Genomic DNA, 14,871 nt, shown 5'->3' with positions numbered 1-14,871 from the left:
CCCAACACTGCAAAATACGGAAAGGCTGCTCAGAAACATACTGGTTTTATATCTAACACATTCTCTCTTTGTATATACAGAGTTTATTTGCACATGTGGTTAAACATGTAACTTAATAAAACTAAAATACATATATGTCTAATTTCTTTCTGTCCTATTATCTTTGGATCTTAGTTGGAACAGATATATTCAAAGAAAGGGTGATTTTAATTTTTTTTTAAGTTAACAGCACCCCTTTACACCACAGACTGTTCTTGAAATCAGGGACTGTAACAGCCACTTTAGTCAAGACAGAGAAATAAAATAGCTCAGCCAAGACACAACAGTCAGAATTACTATTTGCAAATTCCAAGGATCTACTTATTTTCTCTAACAAAACACAATCCTCACATCATAACAATGTAACTCGTGATATGTGTAATGTTTGAATTTCATTTGCTACATAGTCACCTATTTTTAATAATTTTCTACTATAAATACATAGAAGTGCATATCTTTCTTTGTATTTTCTGGAATTATATTTTTTCCTAATGCTAAAATACAGTAAATCAAATTACTGCAGCTTTAAATTCAGGAGATACCCTCTGCAGCTAAATGGGACAGAACACTTAAAAAATGGAGTTCTTTTTCATCTATCTTAGTTACTAATAATGCATCAGTAATCACAGTACCTAAAAGTGAGTCCTTTTGTGTTTCTATTTGACAAGAAAGGTGAAGTGAAAAAGAACAATGTATCAGCACCTCATGTTCTCCAGTCTTCCTTGCTTTAACACACCATAACACAACAAAATCATTCCCTTCCCTGTGTCAACAGTTTCAAGGCCGGAGGCACATTTATGTCATGTTCCTGGCTCTGGAAGGTTTCCATTGATCGATATTGTAGTGATGCTCCAGCTGTGAAACAGATCATCTCCTTCCAGAACCATGAAAACCCTCAATCTCAAAAGCTGGAGAACATTTGATTACATGTTGGCAGATTTTAAGAACTACCATGTAAACAAACATGGAGCAACATCTGGCCACAGTTCAGTAGAGTGACCTGTAGGTGGATCTGAGGAAGTTCGTTCTCGATGCTGAAATCTTTCTAATGATTTAGGAGTCTGTCCCAGACTGAAAACAACACTAAACACGGTGCTTGACAAATGGCATCGGTCATGCAAGGTGCTGCGCAGTGCAATGTTTCACAGACACTGGAAAGTACGGGTTCTGTTTTGCTGGGAAACTGCTACCCTAAATGGATTATACCATTACTGAGGAAAAAGTCAGCTGAATTACAGCTATGATAAACGTCTCTGATAGAACAGTTAATCGTTCTGTCCTAGGAAGGACAGCTGACAGAAATTTAGAAATTTTCATAGCTGACAAACTTTCCAGGACAAACACTTCTGAAAACATTAAGTAACACTTGCATTCACTCTTCAAAAGCTAAAGCCAAGGCCTGCTCATTTTAACAACCTTCTGAAGTACATCTGAGGAAAAGGAGACAGAAATCCTACGTTACTTTGAAGAACTGCACACTCTGCAGTGTCTCAACTACCTTGGAACTCTCCACCCAGCCTCGTGCTTCACGTCAGAGCTTCTCACCGAATACAGTGTTGTACCTTAACAGGCAGATTTCTGAGGAAGCACGGAGAGAAGACAACAAGGATTACTGTCCACAGGCATTTCCCACTGTCCTCTGCAGCTGAGTGACCTCACCTGAGGTAAACATGTCATTCTAAACAGTACTACACCACAGTTCTATAAAAATAAAATCAGCTGGGTTCATACAGCCACAATTCTTCCCAGGTCCTCCTCATCTTGTCCCCATTTAGGAGCTGCATGACCTGTGAACGTTTAAGACTCTTGAGTCTTCCTCTAGTTGTAAGGAAATTAATGTAAACTTGTAAATACACACCTATTTCACATGGCAGAAGAACAAAAAAGGGACCATTAAGACAGAAAAGACAAAGTAATCTAAAGACAGGAGGCAAAAAACCAGAAGTGTTTTGAGCATGTAACCCATCAATTTGTCATCAAACAGAGCAAAAATAACTCACCCAAATCACAGATGATGATATAACAATTATTCAGCACGTTCTCATACCTAACAACCCACCAAACATGATCTACGTTGAATAATCATAAGAAGCTGCATAATACAAACATCAAGATTTTACACAAAAGAAAAATGAATACTTATACACAAACTACTCCGGATCCATTTCAGTACTCCTGCTCATGAAGAGCAATGCTTCAGGATTACAGTAATGATAGCAGGATTCAAGAGGATGACTATCCTAAAAAAGGCACCCTACTAATTTTAATATTACTTCTTCATGCCTTTAATCTTCAAGACATTTTACAAAAGCAAGCTTATTTTCACAAGCTGCTTTATAACGTCTGAGTTTTATTTTAGAGATGGGAGAACAAAGTGATCGGAGACACTAAAGCATTTGTGCAAACCCTCGGAAGATGCCAGTAAATGCTCTCCCCACTGCTTTTCTCATTTACATCTGTCAATTAGGTGACTTTACAGAGTTCTCCAGTGTCAGACAGCGTGGGAGGAGACTCAAGCTCCAGATTTAAACAGCTCTTGGAACACGTAACTCCAAGGCCAGCCCGAAGAAGAGGAGACTGAATGTGTGGGCAGAGGGTAGATAAGTCAGAGGGGCCCCGAAGTGCGGGGCGGCGGTGCAGGGCGCAGCGGGAGCAGGCTGCCGGCGCCTGAGCCACACCACCCGGCTGCAGGGAGCCTGGCTGCTGGGCAGGCACCGCTCAGATCCACAACTGCTCCTTCCCGACTCTGTTTCTGGTCTTCCCACCGCCCTTCGCTGTGTCCCAGCGCAGGGGTAAGGCTCAGCGGAGCAGCAGCCCTTGCTCTGCTCTTCCACGAGGTCAAGTTTCCGTCTCTACCATCGCTCGGAGCCGCCAGCGGTGCGGGAGCCGGCCTCCCCGGCCGGAGCCGGCCCCGCTCCGCCTGCTCACCGGAGGAAAACGTCCTCTCCCCGACCGCTTCCCACCGGGCACGCCACCGTTCTACCCAGGGCAAAGAGGGGCTGTCCCTGCCTTCGCCGCCCCTGTGGCGGGCGGCGGAGGGTCGGGGACAGCCCACCAGGGCCAGGGCGCGGGACCGGCCTCCCCGGGCCTCCCCCGCCGGGCTGCGCTCCCCCTCCCCGCCCTTACCTGCCCGTCATGGCGGCGCGGCTCCGGCCGGCGCCGGCCTGAGGCGGAGGGGCTGCGAAGCGGGACGGGCGGCTCGGCGCAGCGGCTCCAGCCCCAGCGAGCCCCGGCGGGCAGCAGAAACCCCGCCCCGCCCCGGCCCGGCGGCGGCCCGGGCCCCCTGGGCGTGGGCGGGAGCCGCAGCCCCCGGTGACTCAGGGCAGCCCCCCCCAGCCCCGCGCATACTTTTCCTATAAAGGGAAAGAAATACGGAGTAACCGAGCGGCGGGGTGGTCCCGCCTCCCGCCCGCCCCGGGCACGGCTCCTGCCCCGCCGCCGGGCCGCCCGGGAGCCGGCTGGCCCCGCCTGGTAGGAAGCGTGAGCCTGGGAGGGAGAGGGGAAACGCCGGCGGTACGGTTTTATCACGAAGCCGTTACCTGGCGTACAGTTATATCTGACATATTACCTCGTTGACGTAACATTTTTTCCTGTGAACAAAGAAGCCGCGCTTCCTGCCTGCCGCGACAGGCTGTTACACTCCTTCCACGTCCCCAAGGCGAGGGGGAAACAACTTCGCAGCACGTTTTACCCTCAGGGCAGCAGAAGACATGCCTGGAAGGCTGTCTTCTAGAAAGCGGTTAGATGGCATCTTTTGCTACCAAAAGGAAGAGGCATCGCACTCCCTAACGAGGACCCCTCCAACTGCAATGTTTTCGATAAGATCTAATCCCTTCTTGCTGATGATTGAACTTTTTCCCGAGCACTTGAAGAGTTTTATGTCCTCTGACGTGTATCAATGTATAACGTATCAATGCTAAAATCCACCACATGGGACAGGGAGCTTCCGCCCAAAAGCGATTTCAAATTTTATTTCCATCTTGTAAGGTAGCCTAGTATGATGTGACTCACCATTGCTACAGCTATTGTTGCAAGCTTGGGACTGATGATGGAAACTCTGTGCTCTCCGTGTTTCCTGGTGTCCAACATCTCATTTTTCAGCCCTGCAGTAAACATTTAGAATCATACAGGTTAAATTAGCATTTGGTATTTTTATCACTTATTTAAACCTGGGTGAAGAATTGAGTTAGATGTTCGTATTTTGGTTTAACAGTTGGCTGAAGAAAGGGTAATAGGTAATCTTATGAACAGCCAACAATTTAACAGATTTGGCTGAGCACACAGTAATAAACAGACAAGCTCTTAGTCATTCCCTGCCATCTCTGGTCTCTCCTGTTTTAATGGTTTCTGGGTGCCAACACGTCATGTCTCTACTCTTGCAGCTCTCCGTTAGAGAGGAGCAGAGATTACTTGGATTGAACGTGTGAGGAGACTCCAGGGGCTGCCGAGGGTGTCGGGAGGAGCGGGGTGCAGAGCAGCGCTCGGCCTCGAGCTGCCTCCCGGCCCCCGGGCCTTCACCCCCCGCAATCCTTCCTCTCGCCTGCTACATCCCGTGGGGCTACCTGTGAGCTGCACCCACCTCAAGCATCATCTTCCTCTCACCAATCTACGCTTTGAATGTGACACATCTTCTTCCCAGCTGCTGAAACCATACGCTGTTACCGCTCGCGGCTGCCACGCCCTTTCAGCCGCTTCACGAGGAGCGGCTGAAGCGGGCTCTCCCTCCAGCAGCGACATCACCCGCCCCCGGCACCCCCCTGCCTGACAGGCTTCCCCGCTCCTTTTGTCAGACAAATCTGCCTTTCCTTTAAAGCTCCGAGCAGGTGAAAAGAAGCAGTTACAGATCCCAAAGCGGACCCGGGACGGCGCACAGCCCGCCCGCGCCGCCCGCCGCCCCAGGCGCACGCGCGCCGCCCGCCGCGAGGGCGGGCCGCCGGAGATGGCCGGTAACCCGGATGCAGCTACTCCGCAAGATGGCGGCGCGGGCGGGCGGCGCGTTGTAGCACCCGCGAGCGGCCCCCGTCCCCGCCATGGCGGACCTGGGCCGGCAGCTGCAGCAGTACCTCGCGCAGTCGAAGGCCGCTGCCGCCGGCGGCTCCGGCTCCAGCGCGGCCCCCGCGCCGCCGCCCGCCGGCTGCTCGCAGGAGGCGGCGGGGAGCGGCGGCGGCCTGGGGGCCTGGCTGGGCCCGCTGAACCCCTTCCCGCCGGGCCGCGGCGACCCCCCGGCGGCGGCGGCCGGATCGGGGTCGAGCTCAGGCCCGGGCTGGCCGTGGGCGAGCGAGGCGGACCCGTTCCTGCCGGGCCTGTCGCGCTGGCAGCGGCTGGCGGGGAGCGGGCTGTGCCTGCTGCTGGCCGCCCTCTGCTTCGGGCTGGCCGCGCTGTACGCGCCGCTGCTGCTGCTCCGCGCCCGCAAGTTCGCGCTGCTCTGGTCCCTCGGCTCCCTCTGCGCCCTGGGCGCCGCCGCCCTGCTGCGCGGGCCCGCCCGCCTGCTGCGGGAGCCCAGCCGCGGCTCCCTCCTCTACCTCGGCGCCCTCGGCGGCACCCTCTACGCGGCGCTGGGGCTGCGCAGCACCCTCCTGACGGCGCTGGGCGCCGCCGCCCAGCTGGGCGCCGCCGCCGCCGCGCTCCTGGCCGCGCTGCCCGGGGGCGCCGCCGGCCTGCGCCGCCTCGGCGGCCTCCTCAGCGCCGCGCTGCGCCGCGGCGGCAAAGCGCTGCCGGTGTGAGCCCCGCGCCGCCGCCGCCAGCGGGGGAGCACCGGCCGCGGCCCGGCGGGACTCGGACCGAGGGACTGAGAGACTCGCGCTGGCGCCGGCCGAGGCGCGGGCCGCGAAGACGCCTCTCCGGGACGGGGCCGAGGATGGCGCCGGCGCACGCCGCTTCCCTTCGCCTCCTTCGCGTTCCGGCTGGGCCGTCCTCGCCACTGCTGGAGGAAGAGAAGCAGCGGCTGGCACCCGGGGACGGCAGCAGTGACTCTAAGCGCGTTTTGCCGTGTTGAGGTGTAGCGGCGCCAGTGCCAGCCTGCCGAGCCGCCCCCGACCCCCGCGCACGGGATTTTGCCTTATTGCAAAGTCGGCTCGATAGCCATGGTCTGGAGTCTCTCCGGCTCCGGGTGGGAGCTGGCAGCATCCCACTTCTCTACCTCCAGTATAGGACCATGTGGCTGCTGCAGCCTCCTTCAAAACGTGAGTGAGATTACGGAGCCGATGAAATGTAATTTTTGACTTGCCCGTTAGATGGAAAGCAAGTATCTTACAGCTGAGGTGCGTAGGGCTGACTGATGGTGAAACACGGAGGCAATTTGGTGAAATCTGGTCAAGTGTGGGGGTGAACGTTCAAAAATAGTTACCGCTGTTAACTCATTTTTGTGCCGACCCCTACACTCTGAACACATACTTTAGTCGCTGTATAGTGCAGTCATCAGCCACCTCAGACCAGTGGTGAATATGAATACTGTGTGCTACTGGACCACATTTCTCTCTAAAAAACATCTAAAATACCATCCAGTAAGTGAAACAAACTTTCCTGGGGCTGTGGGTCACAAAGACGTATTTGTAAGAGTAGTCTTCTTGCATGATGCTGATGGGATGAAAGGTGCTAACCTTGGCCTTTGCAGGTATTGCTGCCTTACAGCTGCTGTAAGGTAGCAAATACTTGGGCTCTAAAAAGGTAGCTTCAGCTCTTAGAACTTTATTTTTTTATATATGGATTTTTACTCTCTCAACTTGGGCAGGAATTGCTTACTTGTCACAGCATGACATTCAAAAATAGATTTGCTAGTAATTAGAGCCTGTTTCACCTAGCACAGCTCTGTTTCAATGCAGAAACCAAGCAGCCTTAGGAAGGTGCTGAATTCAGGCTGACAGTCCCTGCTGAGAGCTTGGTACTTCAGTTGGGGCTGCGTACTGCACTACTGCAGATAAACGGGACCTACCAGGCCTAACCTGCTCAGAGCCGGAGTATCTCACTGAGTATATGACGTGCCTCATATACAAAATAAAGCCAAACACTGCAATATTTATCTGCTATCGCTACTTAGGGTTTAGCGTATTCACCTAGTACTTGCTCTGAATGAAATTGTTAAATGGGGGTACTTAAATGTACATAGATTGCTTTAATAAAACTATTTGTCTACCAAATGTCAGTATAGACATTCCACTAATGGTCACTTTTTTTCCTTAAAAATGTAGATCAGAGCTATCTGAATAGCATTAAATTAGTTCTCTCATTTTTACAAATTCCAAGTTATAGCATATAAAATTAATTGTATTCCTAACAGCAGTATCAAATTAAACAAATCTTAGACAAGGGGGAGCTGTAAACTAGCAGGTGGAGCATAAGGATTCTACATGCAGCACTGGTAAAAGAATTTGACCTGAAGAGTACAGAAATATATTCCCATTAAGTAATTTTATCAATTTTCCAGCAATAGTGGGTCATAGTATCATAGACTTGCTATGCCCTGTCTCTCCTGCTATGCTGTCACCTTCTAAGATTTTTATACAAAAGCTAGCTAATTATCCAGTTTTCTTATGACTTTTTGTGCATATTCCATGATCATGGAATATTTCAAAACTTAATTAAAAAAGCTGCCCCTTGGTGAAGAATATTACTTAACACCAAGTACCATAGTGGTTTAAGGAGTTAACCAACCATCAGGGGAAAACCAAGCATACTCCCTTTTGTCTAGATAGAGAAAGCTGGGTTTCCTACTATGACGTGCACTTTACTTGCTTTGGGAGAAGACTGTGGTTTAATTTAATTAACTAAAGCTCATCCTCTAAGTCACATATTCTAACTATTGGACAAAAGTCACTTTCAGCCCCTTAAAAATATATAGGGCTTGTTTAAAAAAAAGAGAGAGGGCAAGCTTTGCTGTTTGCTAATGATTAAGTAATTGGTATTTAGCATTAAAACTTCAGGATAGATCCTACCTCCCACATGTATATCAAAAGTGACCAAAGCCCTTCTTCAGACAGAGGTAAGAAGCAATTTTTTTTTTCCCCCCTCAAAGGAGAAACTGTGTCATATGAAGTGCACCTCAGCTGTTTCCCAGTTAATTCCTTTTAAGACCATTGTGTCTCTCTGGAGCCCCATGACAAGGATTTTATAGGCTAATGATCAGAGTTAATTACTATAATTTTCAAATGCCATTTTATACACTACAAATTAAAAACTAAGACACGCCCCCCCCCACTTGTGACTGACTGAAGCAACAGAACAGCAGTTAAGCATCTATGCTTTGATCTCTTGAAATAAGATAGGTCATCTGGACTTAAGCCAGTCTTTAGTAAATTTGGCTGTACGAGAAGTCAGATAAAATAGCTGCTGTGTATCGCTATGTTGTTGCAGTAGCCTTGTCAGCTACATTGCCATATTATCCTGAATATTATAACATGAAATTCAAGTGGGGGGGGGGCAGGGGGAAGGAAGCCTGGTAGTGATATTTTTCATTATACATTATATCCTATACTTTTAATGTAGGACCTTCCTGAGAGCTGGCTTTAGGATACGTACTTACGTGATAAAATTTTCATTGAGGCTTTAGGTATTAAAGGAGCCTTCTGATAATGTGGTGACTGGAGATGATTAATATGAATGATTTATGGGGAAAACAAACTCATGGTTGGTAAGCAGCTTTATTCTGAAATGTGGGAAATGGGAATAACCCCTCCTCCTCCTTTCTCTCCCCTAGTAAAACTAGGAAACAATATCCTAAAGAAAAAGATACTTAGAAAATGTTAAGATGAAAGTGATCAACTATTGAGGTTTGTACTTCAGCATTTGAATGCACCAGACTCTACTGAATACCCTTATCTTTCAGTAGTGCATCCTACAGCCATTGTAAAACATATGCATCCATATTAATCAAGCTGTTAAACTTCTTTCTTCCCCAATTTCTATAAACAGATGCTGTTTTGAACAAAAATATTTGACTTGCGCAGGTGAAGCACAGAATGACAGTATTTGTCATGATGTCTATTTTGCTAGCAGTCCAGGTTGTAACTCACACTATGTCTATGACAACTTTTTCTAAATGGTGTTCCACGTTTTTCTCTTTCAGGATGGTAGACTAGCAAGCAGCGGTGATTTCCTGTGTTTTGGAATTTTAACGTCAGCACCACTTGTAATCTGTAGACAGCTGTGGCTAAAGGTGAAAACGAAAGTTCTCTATACATGATAAACCAAAAAACTAGGAATCAGCTATTAGTATTTTAAACAGTTGAGATTTCAGGAGGTAGTTCTATTGCTCCATCTGATACACAAGTTTGCCTAAAGACAACCCTCTTTATAGTAATAGGTGAGTAAAGAATCACACACTGTGTTGATTTTTTTGTTAATTTTTGCGCAAATTACATTCTGTATTCATACAAAAACAACGTAACTCTTCCGACAAACTGTACATATAGAAACAAGTTTCTGTCTGGAGGTGAACTGAAATCTGTGGAGGTGCTCCATGTCTCACAACACTTAAAAAAATTTCCAGCTTTTCACAAAACGAAGTAGGTAAAAGAAGGTGAGGAAAACGGGTGGAGAGGACAAAACAGAAAGCTAGCTACAATATTGCAGCTAGTAGCAGTTGATTGATCTAGGAAAAGACCCTTGTTAGGAACTAATGCACATTCAGTTATCCCAGTTAAGAATCCAGGTTTGTGGTGTTGCAGGGTTACTTTATAAGTCCAGAGTAGCAGTCTATTTAAATATTGTCCAGCAAGGACTGGGTCTGACCCAGTCAAAGCCTCTTCTATCGGCCTCTTCCACCACCCCTAGATGCTCCTCTTCTTGATTGACCAGAGTTCATGTTATTTCCTCTTCCCCAGTTACTTCCACTCCTTCCTCCTCGAGAAGGGTTATTGCCTCCTGCAGGGCCTCCACCAAAAGCTTCATCCCTGTGGAATCCATCGTGATGGTCTCCATCTAAAGAACTAGACCTCCCAGATTTTGGCGCTCTCTGTGAAGGTCCTGAATTTCCTCGTCCTAAAAATGAAGCACAATCAGTTACTGATGTTGAAATCTAAGCCATGCCTCTTCTCAGACATACCATATATTTAGCTAGTTCTTCTGTGGTATAATCATTCACAGACGAAATGTTGTTGAGACCTGTAATTTTATGCCTCCTCCCTCTATGATTTTTCTTACATAGATTTAGTGTCTCCATTACATTCCAGAAGGTGGACAGCAATCAAGCAATTCCTTGGGAATTAAAGGAGACTGTATCTGATACAGTCAGCAATCACTTAAATGAAGTAAGTTAGGACAGTGATAGTCATGGTGTCTTCAAAACTGCCTGATTCTTATGCTTTAACACCATCTGTGGTTCTCTGTATATTTTTATTGCAAAATACTTTTTCCCAAACAAAGACATTGCACTGATGGATCAGTTGAGATTGGTGGTGAAGGCAATGACTAACATTACTGTTTCATTCCATTTTTTTCGCTAGAAATAATGGAAAAATGCTCTGTTTTACTACTAACCAGGAACATAAACTACATGAGTTCTTACTGTCAGGAACAGGATTTTCTACTTCTCGCAGATCTTTTTAGTACTGATATATAAATGAACATAAAAAACCCCACAGTCAGTAGCTCAAAATAACAAGCAGTATTTTGAAAAAAATTAATGGTAACAGTGCTTTATGGACACGTGCTACAGCTAAATTAGAATATTTTTGCTCCACTTCAGCAAGAATGATTTTTTGTTGACTCTGCTCGGTTCTGTGTAAAACAGACCAAATTGTTCCACAGAGTTTATAATTCATGAAGTTTTAATCTTCAAATGACTTTACCAATACAACTGAAGGTGACACAGCCCATATATGAAAAAGTATTGTTCACGTTTTGGCTATCAGGCTTTCTGCCATTGTTCTAAACTTTTCTTTGCTACATTAATGAGTTGTCTAGGCACAAGAAGTGTGGTAGTTAACAATTGTTTTGACTTCCATAAAGAACCTGATAGAGTTATCACAAATTATTATTGAAGCCAGAGAAGGAATCCTTACAGATGTGATAAGATGCTGGCTAAATGAGAAACACAACATACAGTTTCAAAAGGAAAAATATTGATACAGAGGGAGTTTACCAGCAGAGTTTTATTAAAAACATCTGTGAACAAATGATAAAACCTGCTGTTAATACAACACTGGAAATACAGTCCATGCAGAGGAGGACTGGCATAAAGTTAAACCTAAATGAGCTTCAGGACAACACTAAGAGAAGTGGAATGAAATTCAGTGGCATCAAAGACAAAGCTGTGCAGTGGAGGTCTAACAACAAAAAATACAACTATAGGCTGGCAGCTCAGGATTTGGAAGCAACTGAGAAGGATCTCTGTCACTGATCACTACCTAACAGTGGGTAGTCATTATGAGGGCATTAAAAAAAAAAGACAAAAAAAGACAACGGCAATCCTGAGATTTCTAAGAAGAAAAAGGATCAAGAACTGGTGCAAGGCTAATAAGATGATTGTGGGAATGGCATACAGAGTAATAGGCTCTGAACCAGCTACTAACTCCAAAAGAATGTAGGTTATAGTAGCTAGCTGCATGACAGTGCCATATGACTGACTAGTAGTTAGTTAAAGAGGGAAATATGACATCAGGAGCTATTAGGAAAGAATGGAGAAAACAGAACAAAACCAAGTGAACTGTAGAAATCCATGGTTAAACCACATCTTAAATAGTGTGTGCAATTCCTAGTTACCCTGTTTAATTTACAAAAGGATAAATTAAAACTGAAAATAGTATATACAGAGTGATAAGGATAGTAAAAGATACAGAACAACTTTGCAGAGAGAACGACTAAACAGATCAGAGCTCTGACTTGGAGAAGAGCTTGTTCAGGTTGGAAATGGTAGAGTTTGATGCAATCAGAGGTGGCATTCAGAAATAACAGGGATCAACTTTCAACTGTTGCAATTGAAACACAAGACATCATCGAATGAAAGTAGTGAATGATAGGCTTAAGAGAAAAACATTTTCCTTCCTTTCTTTTTTTTTTAAAGCATAGTCTATGGCAATGAAGTTTTAGAGCTCTGTCCGTGGATGTTGTGGATGTCAAAAGTTTGTATGATTCTTAAAGCAATTAGAGAAGCACACAAAAGGTAACTGTCAAAAGCCATTAAATATAAAAATAATATTTGAGTAAGTCACTGAACTACAGATCTTCATAGATTTAGAGAGCATTTCAGGGACCTGTCACTACAGACTTAACAGTGTTCTCAACACTCTTCCCTCAGTACCTGCTACTGGCTATTGTTGAAGACAAGCTACTGAGCTTTGTGGACTTCTGGTCTGATCATGGGTGGCCATGCTTACGCTCTTACAAGTAGAGAACTCGTAAGGAAAGATTTAAAAAAAGTTAGGGTTCATTAAGTCCAACAGAATGAAGGCTGAGACAGGAAAGATATTTGAGTTAAAGGATGCTAGCACAAGCATGAATATTAAGAAATAACTATTCTGAAAATTAGAGGGAAAAAAGCTCTTAACTTTTCCAACTAGAATAACAGGGAGCCAAAAGCTCACTGCTTTTGTACAGGGCAATAAAGAGGAGGATTATATGATGCTGAAGAGAAGATTTGGATTTGATGTCCCAGAAAATCCCTCTGTTCTTATGTTCCTGTAAGATTGGTCTTCAGCTTCACAGCTGGTAAGATCAAACATTTACCAGTTCAGCTTTATCCCCTCTGAATAGATAGGGAATTCTGGATAAGCCTACAGTTGAAAAATGTGCCAGTGTTACATAAGGTTTTCAACACAAGGGGCTTTTTACCTTTGCCCCTCTCCTCTGGAGGTCCACCTGGAGCATCCATTTCTCTGTGGTCAGAGGTCCCTGGTCCATCATGCCAGGGACGTTTACGTGGTGGCAATGAGGCCATGTCCATGCCCTGGAGCGAAGAAGAACGTTCTCTGTTAGCTGGAGAATGCCCGTCATGAGGAGGGTGATCTGGACGAGGACCTGAGCATGAAGAGAAAAAAACAGGATAGTAAGTAAGGTTCATCGGTTCATTATTCCTCATTTTTGGAGGCAGTCACATAAATTTACGTACTTTACATACATACACACTATTTGGCATACAATTTTAAGTTAAAATTACATAAAGCTTCCCTCCCATCCCAACAGGCAAACAAGCAAACATTAGATGAATAAGTTGTAAAAAAGCTAAAGGTAAAACAGGTTTAAAAGATGATGGGAAAGAAAGAAGTGACAGATATAAAGTGTTCGTTTCAGTATAAAATATTTTCATATGATTTAGAGACAATCACATCTTCATTTATTCATGTGTCATTTGCGCTCATTTTTTCCATGACATTCTAAAACTCAGTTTTGCCCCATATGGGGTTGCCATTAGTAACACAAATGCAAATACCAATAAGCTGTCAGACACTGCAGCTGAAAACATTATTTTTGCAAACAATAGATAAGTTGCCATCCAAGAAAAAGATTACTGTTGGCATTAATACACATCTCAAAAAAACCCCCCACAAGATATGCTTCAGTCATCCACAGGTGACAACAGGCAGTTCTGGGCTGTACAAGGATTGAACTTAAAATCAAGACTTTGAGACCACAATCTTTTTTTTTTTTTTTTTGTTCAGTGAGACAGTTGCGTTTAGAGCCAGCTAAATTCTGTAAAGTTAATTTTTTCGTAAATTTAGAAGTCCAAAGAACTATGTTTTGCTTTTCTCATGGTAAAAGACTAGTAACGAGCATATGAGGTACAGGAAAAAGAGGTGATTTTTAAAAAAATTTTTTGTAGGTGGTTACATTGTAGAAGTCTAGTCTATTATCTAAAACAAACCTCACCAAATTTTTTACCTGGTTCTCTGTTTCCATCCCAGGATTCTGGTTTCCGCCCTCCTTCAAAGCGTGGAAATTCATCTGGAGTAGGAAGTAAACCCTTCCGGCCTCCTGAGCAGTAAGAGATGCAGGGGACAGGAGTGAGAAGAGACATTGTATTCATGAAAATACTGTAATTTACCCCCAAGAAACGTCTTTGCTTCCTTATCCTTGCATTTCAGTGTGGAAGAATGTTCCCCTCACCTCTAAGAGCACCACGACCTCGCCCCCGAACACCATGGTCCCTTCCTCTTGAGTTTTCATCTGGAGAGTCAAAAGTGTCATCTGGCCCAAAATCTTCAGGGCCAGGAAAGCCATCTCTCCCCCTGGGTCCCCGGCCCTCATGTCTCGAGGGTCCTCCTCTTCTGAAGCTATAAGAAAGAACATGGTACAAATGTGGTTTTTAGGCAGAATTTAGATTGATAAACTTGAGTCAGCTTCAGTTTAGTAATCAACTCATTTCTGAACTGTTTTACTTAATACTATAGCACATACAGTTACTAGAATAGGATTTGTAGGTGGAAAAGTGCTCATTTTTTGCCTTTGAGCACTTAATTTATTCATTTTTACAGTTTCCCCTCATATTTCCTTCTGTTGATTGTGTTGGTTTTTCATACAAGAAAAATATTGTCAAGTATACTGCGTTCATTTAATGAAAAGGGGGGAAAAAACAATCAGTGAGCGCTGACAGATATAAGGTAAGGTAAGGAAAGGTATAGGTGAATTTCCCTTAACTGTAGTGGTCTTACTTTCCCCTTCTCTTTTTTCCCCTTCCATTTTAGTGATTAAAACAAACTGAGAAGATACAAGCAACGAGAATCATGGCTATAACAAAACATTCCAGTATCTCATTCCTATTGATTTGGGATTCTTTTGCTAGAACATTCTCTTTTTTGTTCCATTCTTCTAAGTTTACAATTTTAGCAAATGAATCTAGACTGCACTTGGCTCTGTAGGGATGATGATTGCTGAACAGCGTGCACAGTGGCATTCTACAAC

The 14,871-nt window shown here is 45.2% G+C and overlaps 3 protein-coding genes across 8 annotated transcripts in view; 1 reads left to right on the top strand and 2 right to left on the bottom strand.

Annotated features, from left to right (window-relative positions):
• Positions 1–4,748, bottom strand: part of LIMS2 (LIM zinc finger domain containing 2) — a 36,231-nt gene extending 31,483 nt beyond the window's left edge. The window contains exons 1-2 of one of the 3 annotated variants that reach the window (XM_087739825.1): positions 4,619–4,748; positions 4,051–4,142 (exon numbers count right to left, since the gene is read on the bottom strand). Coding sequence is in view for 2 of the 3 variants with exons in the window: in XM_087739824.1 (XP_087595950.1) it covers positions 3,166–3,176 (11 nt within the window). In the remaining variant the exon portion in view is untranslated. Of the gene's footprint in view, positions 1–3,165; positions 3,363–4,050; positions 4,143–4,618 lie in introns of those variants that run through there. The other 2 variants (XM_087739824.1, XM_087739822.1) reach the window with 2 other exon arrangements.
• A 108-nt stretch (positions 4,749–4,856) lies between these two features.
• Positions 4,857–14,068, top strand: SFT2D3 (SFT2 domain containing 3). 4 transcript variants are annotated; one of them, XR_015700530.1, is made up of 3 exons: positions 4,857–6,221; positions 9,101–9,190; positions 13,875–14,068. XR_015700530.1 is itself a non-coding variant. In XM_087739826.1 (1 exon), the coding sequence occupies exon 1, from the start codon at positions 5,070–5,072 to the stop codon at positions 5,760–5,762; it is 693 nt and encodes a 230-aa protein (XP_087595952.1). In that variant the 5' UTR covers positions 4,857–5,069; the 3' UTR covers positions 5,763–7,597. The 4 variants fall into 4 exon arrangements, 1 of the variants encoding a protein (XP_087595952.1); XR_015700531.1 differs by lacking the exon at positions 13,875–14,068 and adding an exon at positions 12,038–12,798; XR_015700532.1 differs by lacking the exon at positions 13,875–14,068 and adding an exon at positions 10,181–10,201.
• The window catches only part of WDR33 (WD repeat domain 33), a 72,175-nt gene continuing 66,665 nt past the window's right edge, over positions 9,362–14,871 (bottom strand). The window contains exons 19-22 of the mRNA XM_087739827.1: positions 14,077–14,243; positions 13,852–13,944; positions 12,805–12,990; positions 9,362–10,014 (exon numbers count right to left, since the gene is read on the bottom strand). Of these exons, the coding sequence (XP_087595953.1) occupies positions 9,782–10,014; positions 12,805–12,990; positions 13,852–13,944; positions 14,077–14,243 (679 nt within the window). The 3' untranslated portion in view covers positions 9,362–9,781. The remainder of the gene's footprint in view (positions 10,015–12,804; positions 12,991–13,851; positions 13,945–14,076; positions 14,244–14,871) is intronic.

The sequence above is a fragment of the Nipponia nippon genome, unplaced genomic scaffold, assembly GCF_047370975.1.
Source record: "Nipponia nippon isolate SJK-2023a ecotype South Korea unplaced genomic scaffold, ASM4737097v1 scaffold_7, whole genome shotgun sequence".
Taxonomy (NCBI): Eukaryota; Metazoa; Chordata; class Aves; order Pelecaniformes; family Threskiornithidae; genus Nipponia; species Nipponia nippon.
This window is presented reverse-complemented; position numbering and strand designations above follow the sequence as displayed.

Coding starts and splice junctions, on each gene's coding strand:
- SFT2D3 (XM_087739826.1), top strand. CDS start 5,070: ATGGCGGACCTGGGCCGGCAGCTGCAGCAGTACCTCGCGCAGTCGAAG.